Source organism: Hyperolius riggenbachi, chromosome 1 (genome assembly GCF_040937935.1).
Source record: "Hyperolius riggenbachi isolate aHypRig1 chromosome 1, aHypRig1.pri, whole genome shotgun sequence".
NCBI lineage: Eukaryota > Metazoa > Chordata > Amphibia > Anura > Hyperoliidae > Hyperolius > Hyperolius riggenbachi.
In genome coordinates, this window is record NC_090646.1 from 516852348 (window position 1) to 516875555 (window position 23208).

Below are 23208 nucleotides of genomic sequence, written 5' to 3' on the forward strand. Positions count from 1 at the left end.
TTATGTGGCCGAGCTTTAGGATACCTTTGCTTTCCCAGTCCAAAAAGCCCTTGTGTGAGAGGCTAGCGGTGAATCCGGGATGACCCCATAGTGGCATATATTTGGTAACCAAATAGCATGATTTGAGTTGTTTGCATAATTCTGTCCATGTTATGATGGTGTCTCTCATTAATCTGCTATATTTTAGTCGTAGTGGTAGGGAGGTAAGCTTGCTGTGTAGTAGTCCAGTAAGGGACCATGGCTCAGCATAAGTGGCTTCTAGATCTGTGTTGGAGAAGATGTTAGTGTTATTGATCCAATCACGGATGTGTCTAGTCATGCAGGCTAAGTTGTATCGTCTTATGTCGGGAATATTAAGCCCTCCCCATTCCCTGGGCAGTTGAAGCTTGTTTAGGGAAATCCTAGGTTTCTTCCCCCCCCCCCCCCCCCCATAGAAAAGCTGAGAAGGCTTTGTGTAGGTCTACGATATCGGAATGTTTTACAAGCAAAGGTATCGTCTGCAAGGGGTATAACAAGCGACCGAAGCTAACTGCTTTAATAAGGGCCGACCTTCCCATCAGGTTGATTGGCAGTTATTTCCACTGTTGTAATTGGCGTTTAATATCTGCTAGTAGTGCATGGTAGTTAATAGAGTAGAGGAGATCTGGGTTTCTATTAAAATGTATTCCTAGATATTTTATCTGGGTACATAGTTTCACCGGGCACTTGGATTGGGGCATGGGGGTTGCCTGAGTTGATAGGTACATCAGTTCACATTTGGCAATGTTAGCAGTGAAGCCACTTTTACCTCCTATCTCTTCTATGAGTGTGAATATTGTATTTAGTTGTCTGGAGGGATCATTGAGAAAGATCATGATGTCGTCTGCGAACATAGCCTGCGATAATTTTTTGTCTCCTATGGTGATGCCTTCTACTTGGTTTTCCAATATTCGAGTCAGTGGGTCCAGAGCAATGTTGAATAGGAGTGGGGACAATGGGCACCCCTGTCTTGTGCCCTTCTCCAGGCAAAATCTAGGAGAGAGAAAGCCAGGGGTATAAATTTGAGCAGAGGGGTTAGTGTGCATTGCTTTTATGAGATTACGGAAGGGGCCCGTGACGTTTATTTTGTCTAAAACTGTGTTTAGCCAATCCCATTGCACTTTGTCGAAAGCCTTTTCGGCGTCGATCAAAAGGACTGCATCATTTTTACATGAAGATGGATAGGCTTTGACATGGTCCTGTGCTAGTAATAGTTTGCGGACATTTGCTACTGCTGATCTTTGTCTGATAAATCCTGTTTGGTTAGGGCTTACTAATTTGGGCATTAGGTCTGCTAGGCGGTCAGACATAATTTTGGAAAGTAATTTTAGGTCCTGATTTATCAGTGATATAGGTCTATATGAGCTAGGGGCCAGTGGGTCCTTCCCTGGTTTTAGTAGGAGTTTAATATAAGCAGTATTGGAAGATGATGGGTATTGTCCTTCTTTTAATATAAAGTTGAAGAGGGTAGTTAATGTGGGGACCAATTCTGGCTTGAGTAATTTATAAAATTCTGAGGTTAGTCCATCAGGGCCAGGTGCTTTGCGGTTGGTGAGATTTTTGATTACGTAGGCCACCTCTGGTTCTGTGATTTCTGAGTTTAGAATGGATAGATCTTCGTCATTAAGTTTAGGTAGGGTACTTCTTGAGAGCCAGTCCCTTTCAGAATGGGGAATTGAGGGGTTTTCTCTATTTTGATATAATGTTTCATAAAAGGTCTTGAAGGTGGAATTGATTTGCTTAGGATCGTGTGTTATTGTCCCATCAGAGGTATGTAGGCTAGAGATTACTGAATTTAAATGTGGAGGTTTGGAAAGTCTTGATAGGAGGGTGCCCATTTTATTCCCAAATTTATGAAAGTATAGATCCCTGTATGTTTTAATGTATTTGTCCCTATCTCTAAGGCATTTTTCAGTGTGGCCTTTAGCTTTGAGCCAGTTGAGTTTGTTTTCTATTGTTGGGGAGTCTAGGAAGGATTTGTGCGCACTGCGTAGGATTTTCACTGACTCTACATATTGTTCGTTTGCATGTTTCTTTTTCCCTGTCGTGTAGCTAATAATTCTGCCTCTAAGAACGGGCTTTGCAGCTTCCCAGAATAAGCATATGTTTGATACGTGGTTTGCGTTGAATTCTTTGTATTCCCACCACCATTGTTTAAGTAGTGCTGCAAACCCCTCATCTTCGTAGAGGTATGAGGGAAATCTCCAGAGGATGTCAGTACCCTTTGGCATTGTTGGAAATAGTGATAATTGAATGGGGGCATGGTCGGAGATTATAAGGTCCAGGATCTCCACTGATTCTATTTGGTGGGTCAGTGATGGGGATGTCAGAAAATAGTCTATCCTGGACCATGTGTTGTGTGGAGGGGAAAAAAATGTAAACTGAGCGTCGTCAGGGTGGAGGGTTCTCCAGCTATCACATAGGTTGGTATCTAGTGCGTAGTCTGATAGGAGTTTAGATTTAGATTTAGTGGTGGAGCAAGTTGGGGACTGACCTGATCTATCCTCTCTGGGGTTCATTAGTGCATTAAAATCTCCCCCTTGTATTAATTTTTGTGGGTTATCAGAGAGAGTTTGGGACGTCAGGGAAGTATAGAATTGCTTATGTTCTTCAGTTGGTGCATATACATTTATAATATCGAACACATCACAATGCACTCGCACTCGTATCCGGACCCATCTTCCCTCATTATCGTTGGTATAATTTAGAATTTCCCCCTGAAAATTTTTATGTACCAAAATTAATACCCCCGATTTTCTCCCCTGCGCTGATGAGCCAAAAACCTGGCCCACCCATGATTTTTTCATATATTGGAATTGGTCTTTCGTTAGATGTGTCTCTTGTAGTAGCGCTATTTCAGTATGTATTTTTTTGAGATGGCGTAGAATTAGTGACCGTTTCCCTGGTGACCTAAGGCCTTTCACGTTCCAGGAGGTGATTTTAATAGACATTTTTATCTCGGGTGCAGGACTTTAGGTGCAAGTACATTGATATAGACATAAATATACGATTTCGCATGGTAGGAAATGACTGCATATAACCCTCCCCCCTCCCAACAAATAGAACAATATGTAAATAGGTTCGAGGATTTAGCTGTAACTTATGAAAAAACTTATCTGCCCATGGTGGCAAGCCACCGAGGTGGAACATGTCGTGCCAACCAGGGGCAGAGGTGCAAGTGGCCTCTAAGACCGAAGATTGCATAGAAAACAAACATAAAATAAAAATAAAAATAATCAGCATTTTTTTTACTTGAACTTCTCTTCTTCCCTGGATAAAGAACTCCTCTAACTGAGCCCCAAGCTCTAACACCAACAGGTTCAATCTTATGTCCTCTATGCAAAGTGAACGTCAAACAAGTTATTGAAAAGCCGGTTTAAGCGATCTTTTCAATTGCCTAGGCACTGGTAGTAGTTCACTGGTGTAGCAGTGCCCCCTAATAGTTATCATACTTGCGTTTTAAAGTGCTATTTCACGGCGGGGTTGAGGATGTCGTCTCAATGAATTTCATGGCGTCATTCACTTTATGGAATATGTGCTGCTCTCCTTGGTTATCTGTGATTCTGAGGATGGCGGGGTATTGGAGCATGAACTTCCATCCTTTTTTGATGCATAAAGAGCATGCCGGAGTAAAGGTTTGTCGTAGCTTGGATACTTCTGCTGAATAATCATTGAAAAGGCGGATGGTAGCTCCTTTAAAGTCCAAGGGAGTCTTTAAATCTCTATAGGCTTTCATTATCGCCATTTTGTCTGCGAAGTCTAGGTATCGTGTCATCACTACTCGAGGAGGTCGTTTGTCGCCCTCGTTCCGAGGAGGCCCTACTCTATGTGAGTGCTCCACTTTGACCCCTTTCTTTAGGCCTATTAACTTAGGTAATGTGGATGCTGCAAAATCATGGAGTGACTGAGGCTGCATTGATTCTGGGAGGCCTACAATCCTTATATTATTGCGGCGCGAGCGGTTTTCAAGGTCTTGGAGTTTAGCTTGCATTTGTTTGTTTTCTGCTATGATCCGTGACATTTTAGATTCCCCGCTTGCCCTGTCGTCCTCTAGGCTTTGGATGCGGTTCTCTACCTTTAAGAATCTGCTGTCATGTTGCTGGATCTGTGAGTGTATGTCTTGCAGGGACTTGTCTAGGGCGGCTTGTATTGCTGCATGCAATTCTGGGGTGAGAGATTTTACTACCTCCGTCGCCAGCTTTTTATAGTCAATGTGCCCGGGGCCTCCACTTACTTCTTGTGAGGCTGTCTGATCTCCTGCTTCCTCCTCTTGCTGTTGTGAGCTATTGTCCCAACTCGGAGAGCTGGGCCTTGATGTCTCGCTCGGAGGGCTGGAGTCCGGCGCCATCTTGTCTCCTTCTCCCTCCTCCTCATCTCCAATTCTTTTGCGGCCTGATCGCATGACGTAGCGATCCATGCGGTTGGCGAAAATATTCCTCCGGGGTCGCCGGTGTTAGTTGATGTCAGCGCAGGTTAGTGGGGGCACTTTGGCTGCGGTGCGGATCGTTCTCCGTTGGTGCAGGCTGCGGAGCTCTTCTCCTCCGTGGCTTACATCCAGGCACCGGAACCGGAAGTTCTGCATGACTTTATTGAGATATACATATGTGCGTGCGTGCGTGCGTATATGCATATATATGTGTATATATACACACACACACACACACACACACACACACACACACACACACACACACACACACACACACACACACACACACACACACACACACACACACACACACACACACATACATACATACATACACACATATATATATATATACATACATACATACTCGACATCCCTTGTTTGTCTGTTTTTGCCTTCATAAAGTGGACCGGATAGGCCCCAAAACGTATAACGTATGTCGGCTTTGACGATCATATGTCGTATATGTGTGCATTGAAACAATAAAGTCGCGTTGTTCCTGAAAAGCCTGCGGATCCCTCTTTTGATTTATTGAATTACTGTCACTATGAGATCCTTCCACCAGCCTCGCTCCATTTGCAGGTGTGTGGTTCTTTCAATTAAATGATTTTGGAGACTGACTAGTAGAATAGTGAACCTTGGAAGCAGAAAAAATGGTGTACATATTGTAGCACTACTGCATCAATTGGGCACCAGGTGATGCCACTAAATGGTAAAATGTTGGTAATTTACCGATATTTTAGTATGCACTACCTGACACCTATCCTAACCATAACCCCCCACCACCACCTCCAAATGTCTGAACTTAACTCCGGGGGCCCAAATGACTGATAGCTATAGCTGTTTAAATAAATACTATCTAGTGGCCTATCAGCTATTAGCTGCATCGGGTGCCCAAACGACCAGCTGGGTGTCCAATTACCAAAAAATAGCACAGGCATCTATTACGTCTGCCATTCTCAGCACCAAAATAACCTGATCTGGGAAAAATGGGCATAATCACGGCTGCGGAAAATTGAGTGCCGCCATAGGCGTCCATGTGCAAATCAGAAATTACCGGCTACAGCCAGGAATTTGGGCATTGGAGGTGACTGAAAAAAAAAAGATAGTGGCAGAACTCTTTGCAAGGAAAAAATAGCAGACACCTGTGATGCCCAAGCAGAGTAGCGACAGTGGAGTTCCGCTACTATAGCTCTCCACGAAAAAAAGAGTGTAGCGGCAGTGGACTTACACCACTATGTAGTGGAACTCTTCAGGATGACGAGTGGCTATATAGCAGCTCGCTTGTAATCTTTGAACGTAGCCTTAAAATCCACTTATTAATAAAAGTACTGTATATGATTTGGCCTAGGACATTTTTTTCCAGATACATATGCACCATGTTGTATCCAGGGACTGACTGTCACCCTGGAAACAGCTTACAGACTGCCCTTAATGGGCTCTCTGGGGCTCTCTGTTCTACAGGTCCCTGTTATTACTTTATACTATGTATTACTGACTGTTGCATCACATTTTACAAGGTGTTCTGTTCATCTTTGTTTTATTTGCATGTCTCTGACATGGACGTAAAATGAATTTCTCATATGTGTCATCAAACTGCGCTGTGCCAGGGAACATAATGATATGACAAAGTAGTAATCACACTATCCTATTCTGTCATCTTGTAGAAATCACACTATCCTATTCTGTCATCTTGTCCTCTGGTAATTTTCTGACTTGCAAGACACATTGGGAATAATGATGAACATGTACTGCATACCATAAAACAGCAAACATCATAAAGTGCAAGGGTTTGTAAGGCAGAGAGACGCTTTCTGTAGCACGGTGGCGTAGTGATTAGCAATCTTGTATTGCAACGCTGGGTGCCTGGCTCGAATTCAAGCAATCACACTAACTGCAGGGAATTTACCTGTTCTCTGTGTCTGTGTGGGTTTCCTCTGGGCACTCCGGTTTCCCCTCACATCCTAAAAATATAAAGATAAGCTATGGCAATTGGTTTCTCCCTAAAAATTGGCCCTTCGGGGCAGCACGGTTGCATTATTATTATTATTATTTATTGTATTTATAAAGCGCCAACAAATTATGCAGCACTGGACATTAATTTAGGTTACAGACAATATTTAGGGGTGACATACAGCAATATGACAATACAGGAATACAAGAAAACCAGATCACACAGCACAGTATGAGTACAAGGTAATGCTTAGTCAGTCACTGGATGGGAGCATGGAGATTAAGCAAGTTAGGTTCACTCAAATGCATAGCATGGGTTTACAGTAATGGAGGTGCATGATCAGGTAAGACACAAAAGGAGTAGGACCCTGCCCAAAGGCTTACAATCTAGAAGGAGAGGTAGGGACACGAGAGGTAGGGGACCAGAGTTCAGCTGTGGGTTTAGAGCAATTGTGAGGGGTGGTAGGCCAGAGTGAAAAGGTGACTTTTGAGGGCCTTCTTGAAGGTGTTGAAGGAGGGGGCTGCCTTAATGGGTGGAGGTAGGGAGTTCCATAGTGTTGGAGCGGCTCTTGAGAAGTCCTGGATGCGTGCATGGGGCTGGGTGATGCGGGGGACGGTCAGGCGAAGTTCATTGGAGGAGCGGAGTGAGTGGCTTGGTGTGTATCTCTGAGTAAGATCAGAAATGTAGGTTGGACAGGTTTTGTGGACGGATTTGTAGGTCAGACACAATATTTTCAATCTGATTTTGGTCTGAATAGGAAGCCAGTGGAGGGATTCACGGTCATAGTGGTTAGCGCTCTTGCCTTGCATCGCTGGGTCCCCAGTTCAAATCCCAGTCAGGTCAACATCTGCAAGGAGTTTGTATGTTCTCCCCGTGTCTGCGTGGGGTTCCTCCGTGCACTCCGGTTTCCTCCCACATCCCAAAAACATACAGATAAGTTAATTGGCTTCCACCCCAAATTGGCCCTAGACTACAATACATACAACTACACAGTATAGACATATGACTATGGTAGGGGCTAGATTGTGAGCTCCTTCGAGGGACAGTTAGTGACTAGACAATATATACGCTGTACAGCGCTGCGTAAGATTTCGGCGCTATATAAATACTAAATAATGATAATAATAATTAGGTTGTGAGCAGTTATATATATTCTGCAAAAGCATTGTGGAAGATGCCAGCGCTATATAAATACTAAATAATAAAACAGTACTTAAAGTTGGTTCACAGAATGTCAGATACAATGTATGTTGCTTGTTGTTTTTCAGCCGTCTCCTTTTCCCTGGCAAGCAGTGGAAGAGTGGAGACTTGTCTGGAGAATCCTCCATTCTGGAATCCAATATATCAGGGAGTAAGGATGGCAAATATGAGCTACTGACCGCAGCCAATGACATGATTACTGAAGACATCAAAGATCTCATGACCAAAAGTAAGAAACGCTAAACTGAAATCTGCCATATCAAATGGAGTTGATGCACTAAAACTTTGTGCACTATAACAATACTGTCACTAAGGGAGAGCTTTTTAAACTCTGTTTATTTAGAAAGGATTTCTACTAATTCGATTGGATTGACTGATCATGCAAAACCTTTCCTGCAGATCCTCCTGTCTGTACCAGTCTTAAGCATATTTTACAGCATTTGTCCTCGGATGTTCTAAGTGACCCCCTGATGAATACTGCAAATAACTTGAATTATTGATTTTACTCCTTTTAATATTCTCTGTGTAGTGGTAGAGCCATTGTTTATATACACAGGACAGAATTGCAGCTGCCAGACAGAGTCTCTGATCTGCCGCTAAATGAGAATAGGAGATGGGCGCATTACAAAACAGGCTGGTAACTCTAAGCAGGCAGATCAAGTTTTCAGAAGAGGACATTTCAGAAAGTAACTTGTATATTCTCAAATCTGTTTCAGTGAAAACCTCTTCTGAGTGCACTGCTTGAATTGCTGATCAGGGAGATTTTTGTAATGTTCTATTTGGAGAATACCTTAGAGCAAACGTGAAGTGGGAAAAAAAACAACTTATGATATAATGAATTGTATGTGTAGTATGGGTAAGGAATAGAACATTATTAGCAAAGAAAAGTGTCTCATATTTTTATTTTCAGTTATATCGTTTTTTGGGGGTTTTGTTTTTATAGCCATGCATTATTCTGTCAGGGTTGCAGTTTTAAAAGCACACTCTGTCTTTCAAACTATAAAACAAAGCAGACATAATGACCCTTTGAACTCTCCTGCAATAAACTCTTCCTGTACTGGAAAACAATATGAGACTTTTTTCTTTGCTACTAATATTCTATTCCTTAGCTGTACTACACATACAATTCATTATATCAAAAGTTGATTTTCACTTCAGGTTTGCTTTAAAAGTGAACTTACTGATAGACTCAGAAGATATGATGCCCTGTTCCGATCCGGTGATCAAACTCTGTGTATGTAATAATGCTTTGCATAAAGTTATTATGAGATGAGATTATATCTATATGAAGTGGATTGGTCTACATCAGCGGTAGGGAACCTTGGCTCTCCAGCTGTGATAAAACTACAAATCCCAGCATGCATTTTCCTTTATTTATCATGACTGTGGCTGTTAGACTCCTGCAATGCATTGTGGGACTTGTAGTTCCTTAACAGCTGGAGAGCCAATTTTCCCTACCCCTGGTCTACATGGACTGCAATCGCTGGGAAACCTTTTTTTTTTTTTTACAATTCTCAACAAACCCTTTTTTATTGTTTGTTTTGTATGGGAAGCTTGTGTATGGAGCTGTAGAATATTGCACAGATCTAAAAAGGAGAAATGATTCCATGAACAAATATCAAATCATCTGTATGTAAACCGTACCTAGATGTGCATATATAACTGTGACTTCCATGATGAATGCTGGGTAATGCCCTCATCATTGAGATGTTAATTTTGTCTACCCAGTTTATTTCTTTATTTTATTTTTTTGGAAAATAAAAACATAGTTATGAAAAAGTTATTTTAAACTTGTGTAAAATTCTTCTGTACATAAAATGGTTGCTGGATGTGTCTGCAGGTGACCTGCACATACAGGAGTCCTATGAAACAGCAGGACTTGTGGTCATAGATAATAAAGTGAGGTATGCAATACTGACATGACTTATGTTCACAGGTGTGGAGGTGAAAGGTCAGCGGACAGACACAGTGCTGGCAGGCTCTTTGGCAAAAGCTCTTTGCTGTATCCTTTCAAGTATCAGTGGGATGACATTGATGGTCTTGTAGATTTTTGATGTCCAAACTGAGTTCTTTAGGGAAGTTCTACAGTGAGAGCATGTTTGTCATTGGACAAATATGGAGACAGCAATGGGTGATATTTGGAAAAGTGTAGTTATCTGGGTGTAATGTTGATCTTGTAGCCAATAGTAGAGCTACCTACCTGGATTACTTGCAGATAGGAGAGTCAGAGGGAAGTCCAAAAACATGATTTGCATACTTTTGATGTGTACTATTTTAACCAGATCATATTTACTGCCAGAATTTAAGTATGTTTTAGAAGCATGCCAACAGTGGCATCTCCATATTTTTTCATGGTATATTTTAAAGGGAACACGAGGTGAAAATAATATGGAGGCTGCCATATTTATTTCCTTTTAAGCAATACCAGTTGCCTCGCTGCCCTGCTGATCCTCTGTCTCTAATACTTTCAACCATAGACCCTGAACAAGCATGCCGCAGGTAGGGGATTTCTGACAATATTGTCAGAGCTGACAAGATTAGCTGCATGCTTGTTTCTGGTGTAATTTAGTTCATTACTGCAGCCAAATAGATCAGCAGGACTGCCAGGCAACTGGTATTGTTTAAAATGAAATCAATATGGCAGCCTCCATATCACTCTCACCTCGGTTTCACTTTCAAATCCACCTAAACCCAAAATTGAACAAGAGATCTTCTTAAAGCAATAATCTGAATTAGTTTAACCTCCCTGCCATTCGCGGGAAGGTTTTTTTTTGCATTATTTTTTTTTTCTATCATGTAGCTAGCCTAGCGCTAGCTACATGATGTCCCCCTCTCTGCGGCGTCCCTCCCACCCCTCCGATCGCCGCCGGCGCGTATGCTCATAAGGATATCCCGTTCTGAACATGATTTCCTTTAGGGCTTCCCCCGTCACCATGGCGATGATCGCGATTACGTCATCGACGTCGTGACGTCAGCAGGAGTCCCGATCCACCCCTCATCGCTGCCTGGCACTGATTGGCCAAGCTGCGCACGGGGTCTCGGCGGAGGGCCCTCTAACGCGGTGGGTAGTGACGAATCGGCGGCGATCGCGTGATACACAGCTAGCAAAGTGCTAGCTGCGTGCAACAACAAAAAAATTATGTAAATTGGCCCACCAGGGCCTGAGAAATCCTCTGCGGCGGGTTACCCCGAGCTCAGCTCGGGATAACCGGCAAGGAGGTTAAAGAGGAACTGTACTGAAAATAACATAATGAACAAAATTGTTTATTTTTTACAATACTCACTTATAGATTATTTAGTCCTTATTTGACCTTTTTAAAATATTTCCTTTCCCAGATTTACATTCTGAAATGTATCACTGGTGGTTGACATCTATAGTTCTGCCAGGTGATCTGTACGGAATGTTCATTACTGATAGTTCTATGCACAAAGGGAGATATTGCTTGCTTGGCAGTTGGAAAAATACATCATTTACCATAATGCAACAAGGTTCACAGACCGCAAAATGTCAGGACCATAGTCTTGTCATCACACTGTGGGGGGGGGGGGTTTCTTTACAATATCCGCTATACAGACCCCCCAGATGATCTATTAGAGAGAAGGTAAAGATTTCTCGTGAGAAAAAGGGTATCAGTTACTGATTAGAATGAAGTTTAATTCTTGGTTAAAGTTCCTGTTTAATGTAAATTATAAATATTATATTTGGAACTGAACTTTTGAACTTCAAAATTCCTTTGTGAATCTTGGCTTGCTGCAGGTGTGCACCTAGCCATAATTGATGTCACATGATGTCGGAGGAATATAGAGGCTGTTCTTTTCATTCTCTTATAAAAAATCCAATTTGCCTGATTTCTGTGGTAATGCTTTCTGCCTTCAATACATTTAAAGTGAACCAGAGAAATACAAAGTTTGTTTAAAGGGACTCCGAGCAGTGCAGAAACTATGGAAAGATGCATATCATTTTAAAGCTCTCTTTCTCTCTCTAATCCTCCGTTTAGCAGTAATCAGCTCAGTGACGAAGAATACCCCGGCTGACTGGAGCCGACTGAGCCAGTTACCGGGGCTGATTGCCAACGAATGGAGGACAACGGGAGGACGGCGAGGGACTCATCCATGCTTATGGGGCTGGAGGAAGACCTGAGTAAGTAAAAGTCTCTACATTTCGTCATCTCTGGGTCACCTTAAAGTGAACTTGAACTGGCCAAGGAACAAAATATAAGATCTTTACCTAGGACAGAGGGAAATTCCAGAGGATTCCCATGTCCTCCTTGACCCCACCGCTGCCGTGCACATGCCCTCTAAACACATCCGATGAGAGCTTGTCAGATATATTCTCCTTGCCACATTCCCCGCCATGTACGAGCATGGCCATACTACTCATCGACAAATGGCTCTGTGCTCCTGCGCAAGCCATGTTTTTTTCATGAAGGGTAGCGCGGGTGCAAACAGTCAGTGGATCCTGGCTAGCGGCAGTGGTGCGGAGAGAAGGACACGGGAAGCCTCTGAACTATTCAGAGGCTTCTCTCTGCCTAGGTAAGTATCTGACTATTTGTTCTCAGCCAGTTGAGGTTTAGAATAAAAGTTTTTTTGCATCAGTATCTAAGGACCAGTTCACACGGACGTCTGTCGTCTTTTTTGTTGTTGTTCAAGCACCGCATTTCAACCACTCCCAGTGTTGTTCCATGGGAGCGTTTTTGCCTTCTTGTTTGACAGTGGTAGCGATCGTTTTTGTAAGCGTTTTGGTTGATTGCAGTTTCTGAGGCACTGCATGCGGCTTCTGGTGTCGCCTGCATTCAACAAACGACAATAGAAACCACTTGCACTCGCTGTCAAATTTGTTATTATAATCGAATCAGATGAAAAATTGGTGCCGCCAAGATCTTGCCCAATCGAAGATGCGACCAATTTTGGGTAGATATTGGTCCCATCTATTGATTGGACATGCTGCAAGATGTCAGGCCGACATCCTCAATCGGTTGAGTGGCAGTAACAGCGTGCGATATTGGGACAAGCAACGGAACCCTGTCGCTGTCCCCCCAGTGTAAAAAGTGACCCATACATGAATACTTCACCTGTTGGTATCAGCTGCTGTTTCTGTCCTCTTCCTTACATACACGCTCCACACGTGGTTGCCCATGTAACCACGTGGGGCTTATGTATGTGTGAAAGAGGACGGAGACAACAGAGGACAGAAACATGCAAAGTATCCATGCACAGGGCACCGGGGGGCACATTATACAGTAGGGGGGACATCGCGGGGGATGGCGAGGCAGCCTCACTAGGCTGATTCCCGAAAGATTTAATGCTGAAATCAGTTGGGAATCAGTTGGGAATCGGCCACTGGTTTCTGGCACCCAACAGATCTCTCTCCAATCAGAGAGAGATCTGTCTCTTGAATGGGTACTTTTACTGTTTTAGATCTAATAAGTATTCTAGTCCATTCACCTAGTGTACAAAGATGTCCACTTTGAATGTTTTTTGTTTCTTCATTTGTTTACACCTTTTCCTGATTACAAATGTCCAGACATTAACAGAATAAATAAAGAAATGAAAGGTATGTATACTTTAAATGCTGCTTTCTTAGGTTCTAGAGCAGGCATGGGCAAACTTGGCCCTCCAACTGTTAAGGAACTACAAGTCCCACAATGCATTGCAGGAGTCTTACAGTCACAGTCATGACTCATAAAGGAAAATGCGTTGAGGGACTTGTAGCTCCTTAACAGCTGGAGGGCCAAGTTTGCCCATGCCTGTTCTAGAGGTTACGCTACTCCATATAATATCTATATGTGTTTGTGATTCACAGCTGGGCAAGAAGTGAAATCCAGGATATTGGTGAGAACATGAAATTCTTCAAGCTTACACTTTTTTTGTAAATGTGATCCTAAGCATCTTCATAGTGGCCAGTTTATATTTTGACTGTTACTGTATTGTAGGTTATTAAGGCAGCAGAAGATAGCGCTTTGCAATACATGAACTTCATGAATGTCATCTTTGCTGCCCAGAAACAGGTACTTTTACTCCTAGATTATAAAGCTGTAAATGTATTGTTAGAAATCTGTCTAATTCAGTGTTTTCTCCCTTTTTCCTGTAGAACATTCTCATTGATGCTTGTGTGTTGGATTCAGATTCGGGACTCTTGCAGCAGGTACCTTTGCACTATGTGAATCATTTTTCACTTATACACAAGCTAAACACGACATAGACAACCAGCTTGTGTATTTGTGGACCATAATTGTGAACACTAGTAAGCGGTTTAGTAGTAGCATGTACAGCAGGGGTGTCCAAAGTTTTTAGGCCAAGGACCATAATGCTGTTCTTGAGTGCTAGGGGCCAGTCCACACAATTTTTACTAATTGCTGCTAGATGCTTATGCCTATTTATTTTTAGTATGTATACAGCGCTGGCACATTACGCAGTGCTTTACAGAGTATATTGTCTTGTCCCTAAATGTCCCTCAGAGGGGCTTATAATCTAGTTCCTACCATAGCCATATATGTATATGTATATATCGTGTAGTGCATGTATCATGGTCTAGGGCCAATTTAGGAGGAAGCCAATGAACTTATCTGTATGTTTTTTTTCGATGTGGGAGGGACGAGGGAACCTAAGTGCCAAGAGGAAACCCACACAGCCACGGGAAGAACATACAAACGCCTTGCAGATTTTGACCTGGCTGGGATTCGAACCGGGCACCCAGCGCTGCAAGGCGAGAGCGTTAACCACTACGCCCCGGGCTGCCCTAACAGTAATTGTGTTGTCTTGCACACACTAAGGGGTCAAACCCATTACCACTAGCCGGAGTGCAGTAGCTGGAAAAAGAGGGATGACGCCCTCTGTATAATGTTCAATCAAAAAAGGGCTGCCACTCACTGAGTACACATTAACCTTAAAGGAGCTTGTTTACAGTGACAGACAGATTTTTGCCATTGAGCTAATTTTGCCTTGACAAAGGGGCCTTACGTGGCTCCGAAATGTTGGCTATATGTTTTAAATGGAACCAATAATGATTCACCTTGGATGTGCCAGCTCTTTGTGATTGAACAGGCGCACTATGCCTGTGACATTTTGCCAAAACATTTCTATGGGAAATAACCCATATACCGTGTGCAGTTAGCATGGTGGCAGCTGCTAATCAATGGCTGTTACTGCTCCTGGCATAGCAGGGGAGGCAGAGTGGCAACACCAGTTGGCCCCTGCATTTGGCACCGTAGCTATGGCCTGCAGGCCACATGGAATGCCTATAGTACATCAAAGGGCTGCCTCAATGCCATTAAAGTATTTGGGGATCTTCAAGTCAGACAAACTTTCCTACTTCTTACAATTGCTACTTTCTCTTTGACATGTTGCTTCTAATTTCCTATGTAAGAAATCTTTTCCCTAAATGATTATATGGTGTACAGATTATATCTAGATCCAGCCATTATATACATTCAGAGCTAACATAAAAAATGTTATATTCCCATACTCCTTAGCGCTGTAGTATAATTTTTTTTTTGACCCACAGCAGAACTTTGGTAAAGTTTGATAAACTTGTTGTAAAAAAAAGCAAAAAAAAAAAAAAAAAGCTGATGGTCTTATGTGTGTGTGTATTCTTGGATTTATAGCGAGATCAGACATCAGGTAGAAGCATTGCTTCCTCGTTTATTAAACCAAAATTCAGCAGATTTGTCCCCTGTGACCGTTACAACACTAAAATGTTTAATTGATCTTTCTGTCTTATCTGTTCTTTGTATTGCTAGGCTCATTTTATTCAAAAAAAGCTTATGCTGCTAATATATTAACATCTCCCATAGTCTATTTTTTTCATTTTTACGACATTATTTCCAAAATTGCATTAGAAAACTGGGATGTGATATGTTTTAGCTGCAGATTCACTTAGTTTGCAAGGCTGCCTCTCATACTCCATATAGTTGATTGCTGTCTTCATTGTATATTGCTTTACAGGCTTGTGACATAACAGGAGGGATATACCTGAAGATACCCCATGTTAACTCACTGTTGCAGTATTTATTGGTAAGATGTATGCATACATTTGAACTACGGTATATTCTTTCTCAATTCGCTGCCGCTTGGTTGCATACTTTCCTGATGAGACATACTAGAGCTGAGACACTACAATTAAACATTGATTGTGGCTTCTAGAAATGAATTGGAGCAGGGGTCCCTAACTTTTTTCAGCCCGGGGACCGCTATCCAAACCAAACTTTTACCTGGGAGGGGACATGGGTGGTCGTGGCAGTTTCCGGGAGGGGGGGGGGGACTGGGGGTCGGGTGCGGCACCAAATCGACTCATCAATGTGACTCAATACACAAGAGATGGAGTCGCACACCACTGGTGAGGTGCTGGACCAGTATTATAATCCACAAGACATTCCAGAAGGTTCGTACACTCATAAGTACCAAGTCTTATTTATTCAAAAACGTGACACAACCATTACAGAAAACCAACAAGTCGATTCGGGGCCCTGAGGGGTCCCCTTTGTCAAGACTATAGTACAGAATAGTACAGTACCATTCTGTTCTATAGCCTTGACAAAGGGGACCCCTCGCGGCCCTGAAATGACTTGTTGGTTTTCTGGAATGGTTGTGTCACGTTTTTGAATAAATAAGACTTGGTACTTATGAGTGTTTGGACCTTCTGGAATTTCTCATCAATGTGACTGTCGGATTGTTAGTGGCTCCATGATCACTGCCAAATATGGTCAATGAGATGCTAATAATTTTGGATTGTGTGCAAATGTAATGCAAATCATATGTAACTTGGAATAGAGCCATTCAATTCAAAACTAGCAGGAAGTGCATTTGATTGGCCCTCTTTAAAGCTCCATACCTGAAATAAAGTCAGAATAAGGATTTATACTTACCTGGGACTTACCGGTAATCCATCCCCCTAAAGTCCGTCTGGTCAATCGCTATTCTCCTGATCCTCTCCATTTTCCTGCAGTGTGGCGGTGTATTTACTTTTAGCTTTGGCAAGGGCAAGATCATTGAACACTTTTTTTTTTAAGGGGTGTTTTGGTAGAATGGGCTAGACGAAATCTGGATTGCAGGGGATCGAAAAAGGGAGTTGTGAACTGAGGAAGTGGGTCAAGAGTTGAATGGGTCGGGCGTTCAAGGATTTTTGAGGCAAAGGGGAGGATGGAGATGGAGTGGTAGTTGGATGGCAGTGCGGGGTCGAGTGAAAGTTTCTTCAGCAGGGGAAGAACAGTGGCCTGTTTGAATATGGAGTGGAGGGTCCTTTGTCACTTATCTGTTTGGATGTTTAACCACTTGCCGACCGCGCACTCATAACGCGCGTCGGCAAAGTGGTAGCTGCAGGACCAGCGACGCAGATCTGCGTCGCCGGCTGCAGGCTGATTAACTGCTTCCTGTCAATTCACGGCGGGGGGCTCCGTGAATAGCCTGCAGGCCGCCGATCGCGGCTCGCAGGCTAAATGTAAACACAAGCGGAAATAATCAGCTTTGTTTACATTTGTACAACGCTGCTAACAGTAGCAGCGTTGTACCAGATCAGCGATCCCCGGCCGATCAGCGGCCGGGGATCGCTGTCACATGACAGGCAGGAGCCTGTTAGAGGCTGCACAGGACAGATCCGTTCCTGTGCAGCCTCCGATCTCCGGGGCAGGGAGGGAGGAGAGGGAGAGGGGGAATCCTGCGGTGGAGGGGGCTTTGAGGTGCCCCCCGCCGCCAGCCACACACAGGCAGGAGCGAGCAGACCCCCCCAGCACATCATCCCCCTAGTGGGGAAAAAAGGGGGGCGATCTGGTCGCTCTGCCTGTTGTTTGATCTGTGCTGGGGGCTATAAAGCCCACCCAGCACAGATCTTCTAAAACAGTGCTGGTCCTTAAGGGGGGGGGGGGGGTAAAGGCTGGGTCTTCAAGTGGTTAAATAATGTTTGTACAATGTGCTGTTGCAGATAGTGATCACTTGTTACATTTGTTACTCTGTTAAAATGCATAGAATGTATTTACATTTCCATCTTCTTCTGTCTACAGTGGGTTTTCCTCCCTGATCCAGATCAAAGATCTAATTTAAATCTTCCCCCTCCAGTTCATGTGGATTACCGGGCGGCTTGTTTCTGCCATAGGAACCTGATTGAAATTGGCTATGTTTGTTCTGTTTGTTTATCAAGTGAGTATTTAAAATTCTTTGATACTGAGTGGAGAGCTGTGTGAGTAACCCCTCATTTACACTGTCATAAGGACTCTGCATAAGGAGGGAGGGAGGCACTCTGGGATTGGGAGTGAGACGCCTTTCCATCAATAGGCGCCAGTAGGCACATGCATACATAGACATATGACTGTGGTAGGGATTAGATTGTGAGCCCCTCTAAGGGACAATTAGTGACAAGAACATTTACTCTGTACAGTACTGTGGAAGATGTCAGCGCTATATAAATACTAAATAATAATAATAATAATAATTAACACAGATTTCCCAAAAGCTGGTCTTGATGACCAGCTTGCAGCTTTACAAATCATTGCTACCGAAACCCCAGCCACAAAACACCAGCCGAGGTATCCCAAGAAGTGGTAGACTTGGACATATTTCACCCCATAGCCTTGTAAACCGTCTAAATAGTTATTTTAATCCACGAGACTATTGTCCTAGCTGTCTGGCCTTTTCTGGGTCCTGATGGTAGGATAAAGAGGTAATCGCTCTTTCTAAAGGAACTGGTTAGATCCATGTAGGATTTTAGAACTGAGACTAAGCGCTAGTTCACACTAGGTCTAGAAACTCCTCACCTGGCTCCCTCGTCCCCGCTACCCCCTCCAGCTACATGCTGGAAAAATGTAATGTATAGCAGCGGGAAGCTTAACTCCTCCTCCTACTTCCTCCGCTCGCCGCGTCACTGCCTGCAATGCCGCCCTATGAAGTGTAGAGGGCGGCATTGCAGGCAGTGACTGGGCGAGCAGAGGAAGTAGGAGGAGGAGGTAAGCTCCCCGCTTACCTGCAATGCTGCCCTCCAAAGTATAGAGGGCGGCATTGCAGGCAGTGACGCGGCGAGCAGATGAAGTAGTAGGTGAAGGAGGTAAGCTCGCTGCTGCTATACTTTACATTTTTGCGGCATGTAGCTGGAGGGGGTAGCGGGGACGGGGAACTCAGGTGAGGAACGGGGATGTCCCCGCTGACCGCTTCCACCCCCGTCCTGCCTACTACCCCCTCGGCCAAAACAAAAACGCAAACGGATTGAAAACGTATGCTGCAAAAAGGCAGCATTGATCCATTTGCCTCCCCTTGGCTAGGATCACGGACCGCAGGCTCCGTTCTGCAACCGTGCCTAGTGTGGACCTAGCCTAAATCCGATGGATACGGATCTTTAGACGCTTCTTACGATGGAAAATGTGGTAATGTCCATTCCAAACTAATCTGAAATGCTGATATCACCTTTGGAAGCTGCTTGCTCAAAAACTCCTGGTTAGACGGTAAACTCCTGCACCCTTTGGCATGGCATACCTTATTTATTGATATCTCGCCAACTAACTCAGAAAACAAGCAAACTGAAAACACTGATAGAAAGCATTTAGCATTGAAAGACTGTGTCATCTACCGGGAATGGGATAAACCGAGTAGGAGAAAGTATATAGAGCCCATGAACAGCTAATAGGTGGAGGACAGAATGAAAAAAGATTACAGTCTCGCCTGCAGTGAACAGGTTTATAGTTAATCTGTCCTTTTGGGTTAGGGCGAAGCTAAACCAATTCGTATTCTGCCCATGGAGGCACCTGAAAAAAACATTGACATGTCTCTTAGTTTCCAGCAGATGCCACAGGCTGAGTGCCATTTAAGGCAAGGTGAGAAGACCTTGCTTCCACCACCCATTCTCCATTAAATGGGTGGGAATAAAGAATATGTAGTAGAGAGTTACAGCAAAGTAAACATGTGTAAAAAAAAACAAAAACTGTGTAGAGTCTAGCTGGAAAAAAAGGCATTGTTTTCACCACTCTGTGTCTTGTTATTACGTACACACGTATAAATGTAGATGCTGTTGGTGTATGTGATGTACATTATAAATGGAATGGCCATTTTGTAACAGTTTTCACTGATTGAAGCTTGTATTATTTCTTTCTAGTATTCTGCAACTTCAGTCCTATTTGTACTACCTGCGAGTGAGTATTATGGACTTTGCCTCTTTAGTTGAGTCCTCTATCAGAATAATGTGTTGATATAAGAATTGTACTTCCTATACTAAAATCTTGTCTTTCTTGACTAGGACTGCATTTAAGATCTCCTTACCGCCAGTTATGAAGGCCAAAAAGAAGAAATTAAAACAAATGTTTTAGAAGAAGGAATGATTGTTGTACAGATGACGCCAACAACGTTTACATGGACTGCTCAGTGAGCCATTAATAATGGACACCATATCATACATCAGACAAAAGTTCCAGCAGCTGACAGGCTTTTATCTTCTTACTGGAAGGACAGCATGGAAAGATGCCTGGGAGATGTACAGGCGCAATGTGGGATGCTTCAGGTTCGCTAACAAGAAGCTGTATATGGACCTCAGATGAAGAAACTGTGTTGCCATAGTGTTGCCATCTTTATTCTTTTTTTGTGCTTTCACATACATTCAAAACTGGGCAATACAGTCACTTTTTATGGATGGGGACAAAAAAATTGAAGTGGAACTCCAGTCAATAGATATTTAGTTTGGGGTAGAGTGAGTTAGTGGCAACTATTCTGTCATGGCTGTACTGTATTCTTACCTCCTAATTCATTGAAACCCTTCTATTTTCTTTCCTCTGTCGGCTCCCTCTCTCCTCCCTGAAGATATTGCTTCTCCACTAAAGGTGTCCATACATCTAGCAATATATAGGCAGATTGACCAAGAGACAGATCACCATCTGATCAGAGAGAGATCTGTTGGCTGTCTATACCCTGCAGGCCGATTCTCGATCAAATTGAGCATGAAATCTCTTAGGCATTGGCTTTGTGACACCATCTAGACGCTGCCCCCTAAATGTTAATGGGCCTCCCGTTGCCCAAGCATTCTAATCTCACCTGCTCCAGCTGCCGTGACTGTCCGGCTGCTCCCGGTCTCGTCCTCTGCTTCCACATATGAGTTCAGCCACCACGTGCAGCCACCACATGGTAGCCACTTATAGCATGTGGCACATGTGTGACTTCACACACAAGCGCCTGTCGCGCTCAGGAGAAGCAGTGAACGCGACCAGGAGCAGCTAGACAGTCTTGGCAGCTGAAAAAGGTGAGATCTGAATGCATTGGGGGGGGGGGGGCACATTTACATTTGGGGGAAAACAGCCAGTGTCCATTGCATCTGTCAATAGTCACGACATCGCACCCCATTACTGCCACACACCTGATCGACAAGATTGGCCTGAGATTTTCCAGCATGCTCGATCGATACATTCAACCGATTTTGGCCCAAAATCCGTTAAAGCCTCGATGGAGCATACTTATTGCACCAATGATTTTTACCAGATCGAATCAGACGGTTGATTGGGCTGCAAAATCAGTAGCTGTATGGCCACCTTAAAGAGAACCTGAAGTGAGAGGTATATGGAGGCTGCCATATGTATTACCTTTTAAACAATACTAGTTGTCTGGCAGTGCTACTGATCTCTTTGGCTGCAGTAGTGTCTGAATCACCCACCAGAACAAGCATGTGGCTAATCCAGTCAGACTCCAGCCACAAACATTTGATCTGCATGCTTGTTCAGGGTCTATGGCTAAAAGCGTTAGAGGCAGAGGATCAGCAGGACAGCCAGGCAAAGTGCATTATTTAAAATTGAAAAATGTTAACCTTCATATTCCTCTCACGTCAGGTGTCCTTTAAGCCAGAGGAGAGGGAATACAAGGGACCGTGATGGTCTGAATTCATGTATTTACTGTGTTTTTTTTTTTGTTTTTTTTTACACTTTTAATGTTTTCATGCAAGGCTAATGGAACTTAAACAGCCAGTGCATCGCTGTGATATGAACGTCCTGATTTCCTTTTTCAAATACATTCACAATATATTCATGTGGTGAACCCACAAAACAGCCTGTGCCATCCGCTAATGGATTCTCCAAAGGCACACAGAAAGAATATTCTCCAGTAAGGGCTTCCTAATGATTACACAAACAGTGATAATAATATTAGTGAAGCTCTAACATTTCCCCGGTCTACCCAAATCTTTAAAAAATTGAGTTGAGCTATAATGTCAAGGTAGGAGAGCTCTTGAAAACATAAATAATCCTGTAAATTCAGCCTAATGATCATGACTGATTCAGTAAATGGAGCGTTGATTGATTACAAATAGTCTGCTATTGGGGGAGACCGTTTGTAATCCTTACTTGAGTCATATCAAACCAAAGAAAGCATTGCTGAAAGGTTAGTAAAATGGCAGTCATGCAATTGCATTCACATGTACATATCTGCAGTGTGAGCGTTTTCTATTAAATCCAAGTTGTATTGGCTTTGTTACAGAAAGTTTATTTTGCAGGTGTGTGCATACTGCTGCAAATTCTCCACTGCAATTTAAATAACCTTTTAAAGGGATACTGAGCAGTTCTTAAAATCACAATTTGTACTTACCTGGGGCTTCCTCCAGCCCACCGTAGGCCACGAGGCCCCCCCCGGTGTCCTCCTGGCTACACTCCCAGTCCCGCTGGTGACTCCGTTAATTTGTGAATTCGGCCTGAAGTCGCCAGTACAAGTCCCCACCGCACTCGTTATGCATCATCACGCCGCCCGTTACACGTCATCATGGTGGCCGTCTTGAGAGTCCTGTGCATATGCGGTTCAGAGTTAGATAACCGCGCATGCGCAGGACTCTCACACTGGCCGCCATGATGACGCAGAGTGGACGGCGTGATGACACGTAACATGCGCAGCGGGGACTCGTACTGGCAACTTCAGGCCGAAGTCGCCAATTAACAGAGCTGCCAGCAGAACCGGGAGAGGAGCCAGGAGGAAGCCGGGGGACCTTGCGGCCTACGGTGGGTTGGAGGAATCCCCAGGTAAGTACAAATTGTGATTTTAAAACCTGCTCAGTATCACTTTAAGTTAAATGGATATGGTTCAGTATTACTCAGGCAAAGGATGCCGGTAGCAGATAATTTTTTTCATCAATATACCGGTAGGTTAGGTTCGCTTAATTAATGTTTGATCTAAAAGCTATGAGATCAAATCCTTTAACTGGTACACTAGATGGCAATCGGCCAAAGATCTTCAGCAACAGTGACAGCCCTCCTCACCTCGCCCTCCAGAAGCCGCTCCATCATCCCTCCTCCCTTTTCTATAGAGACAGACGGGCCCCTTGGCTGTAGCCAAGGGATATGTCTGTACACTTCTCATGCACTGTAGTGTCACCTGAAGGATCAAGCTTGATCCTGAAACGCCAATGTGTACATACCACTATTGTAAAAAAAAATTGTAAAAATGTAAATGTACATTTGTTCCAGGGTAAAATGCACTATGGATTTATTTTTTCCTATGCTGCCGTTAATTACAGTTAGTTGCAAAAATCTGACAGGTTTTGGATTAGTTCATCTATTAATGGGAGATTCTCAGGTTTTTCTTCATTTTCAAAAGCACACTCAGAACAGCAGTTGTTCAGTCCAACTACCAAAATAATGTGCAAGATAGTAGGAAGGCTGACTGG

At 43.5% G+C, this 23208-nt stretch overlaps 1 protein-coding gene across 5 annotated transcripts in view; it reads left to right on the top strand.

Annotated features, from left to right (window-relative positions):
• Positions 1-20804, top strand: part of GTF2H3 (general transcription factor IIH subunit 3) — a 42717-nt gene extending 21913 nt beyond the window's left edge. For 4 of the 5 annotated variants that reach the window (XM_068244643.1, XM_068244616.1, XM_068244625.1 and 1 more), the window contains exons 4-13: positions 7670-7830; positions 9538-9603; positions 13126-13155; positions 13405-13433; positions 13535-13609; positions 13693-13746; positions 15546-15614; positions 17597-17732; positions 19675-19711; positions 19816-20804. In XM_068244643.1, the coding sequence (XP_068100744.1) occupies positions 7670-7830; positions 9538-9603; positions 13126-13155; positions 13405-13433; positions 13535-13609; positions 13693-13746; positions 15546-15614; positions 17597-17732; positions 19675-19711; positions 19816-19885 (727 nt within the window). In that variant the 3' untranslated portion in view covers positions 19886-20804. Of the gene's footprint in view, positions 1-7669; positions 7831-9537; positions 9604-9625; positions 11743-13125; positions 13156-13404; positions 13434-13534; positions 13610-13692; positions 13747-15545; positions 15615-17596; positions 17733-19674; positions 19712-19815 lie in introns of those variants that run through there. The other variant, XM_068244653.1, reaches the window with a different exon arrangement.
• Positions 20805-23208: the final 2404 nt, after the last annotated feature.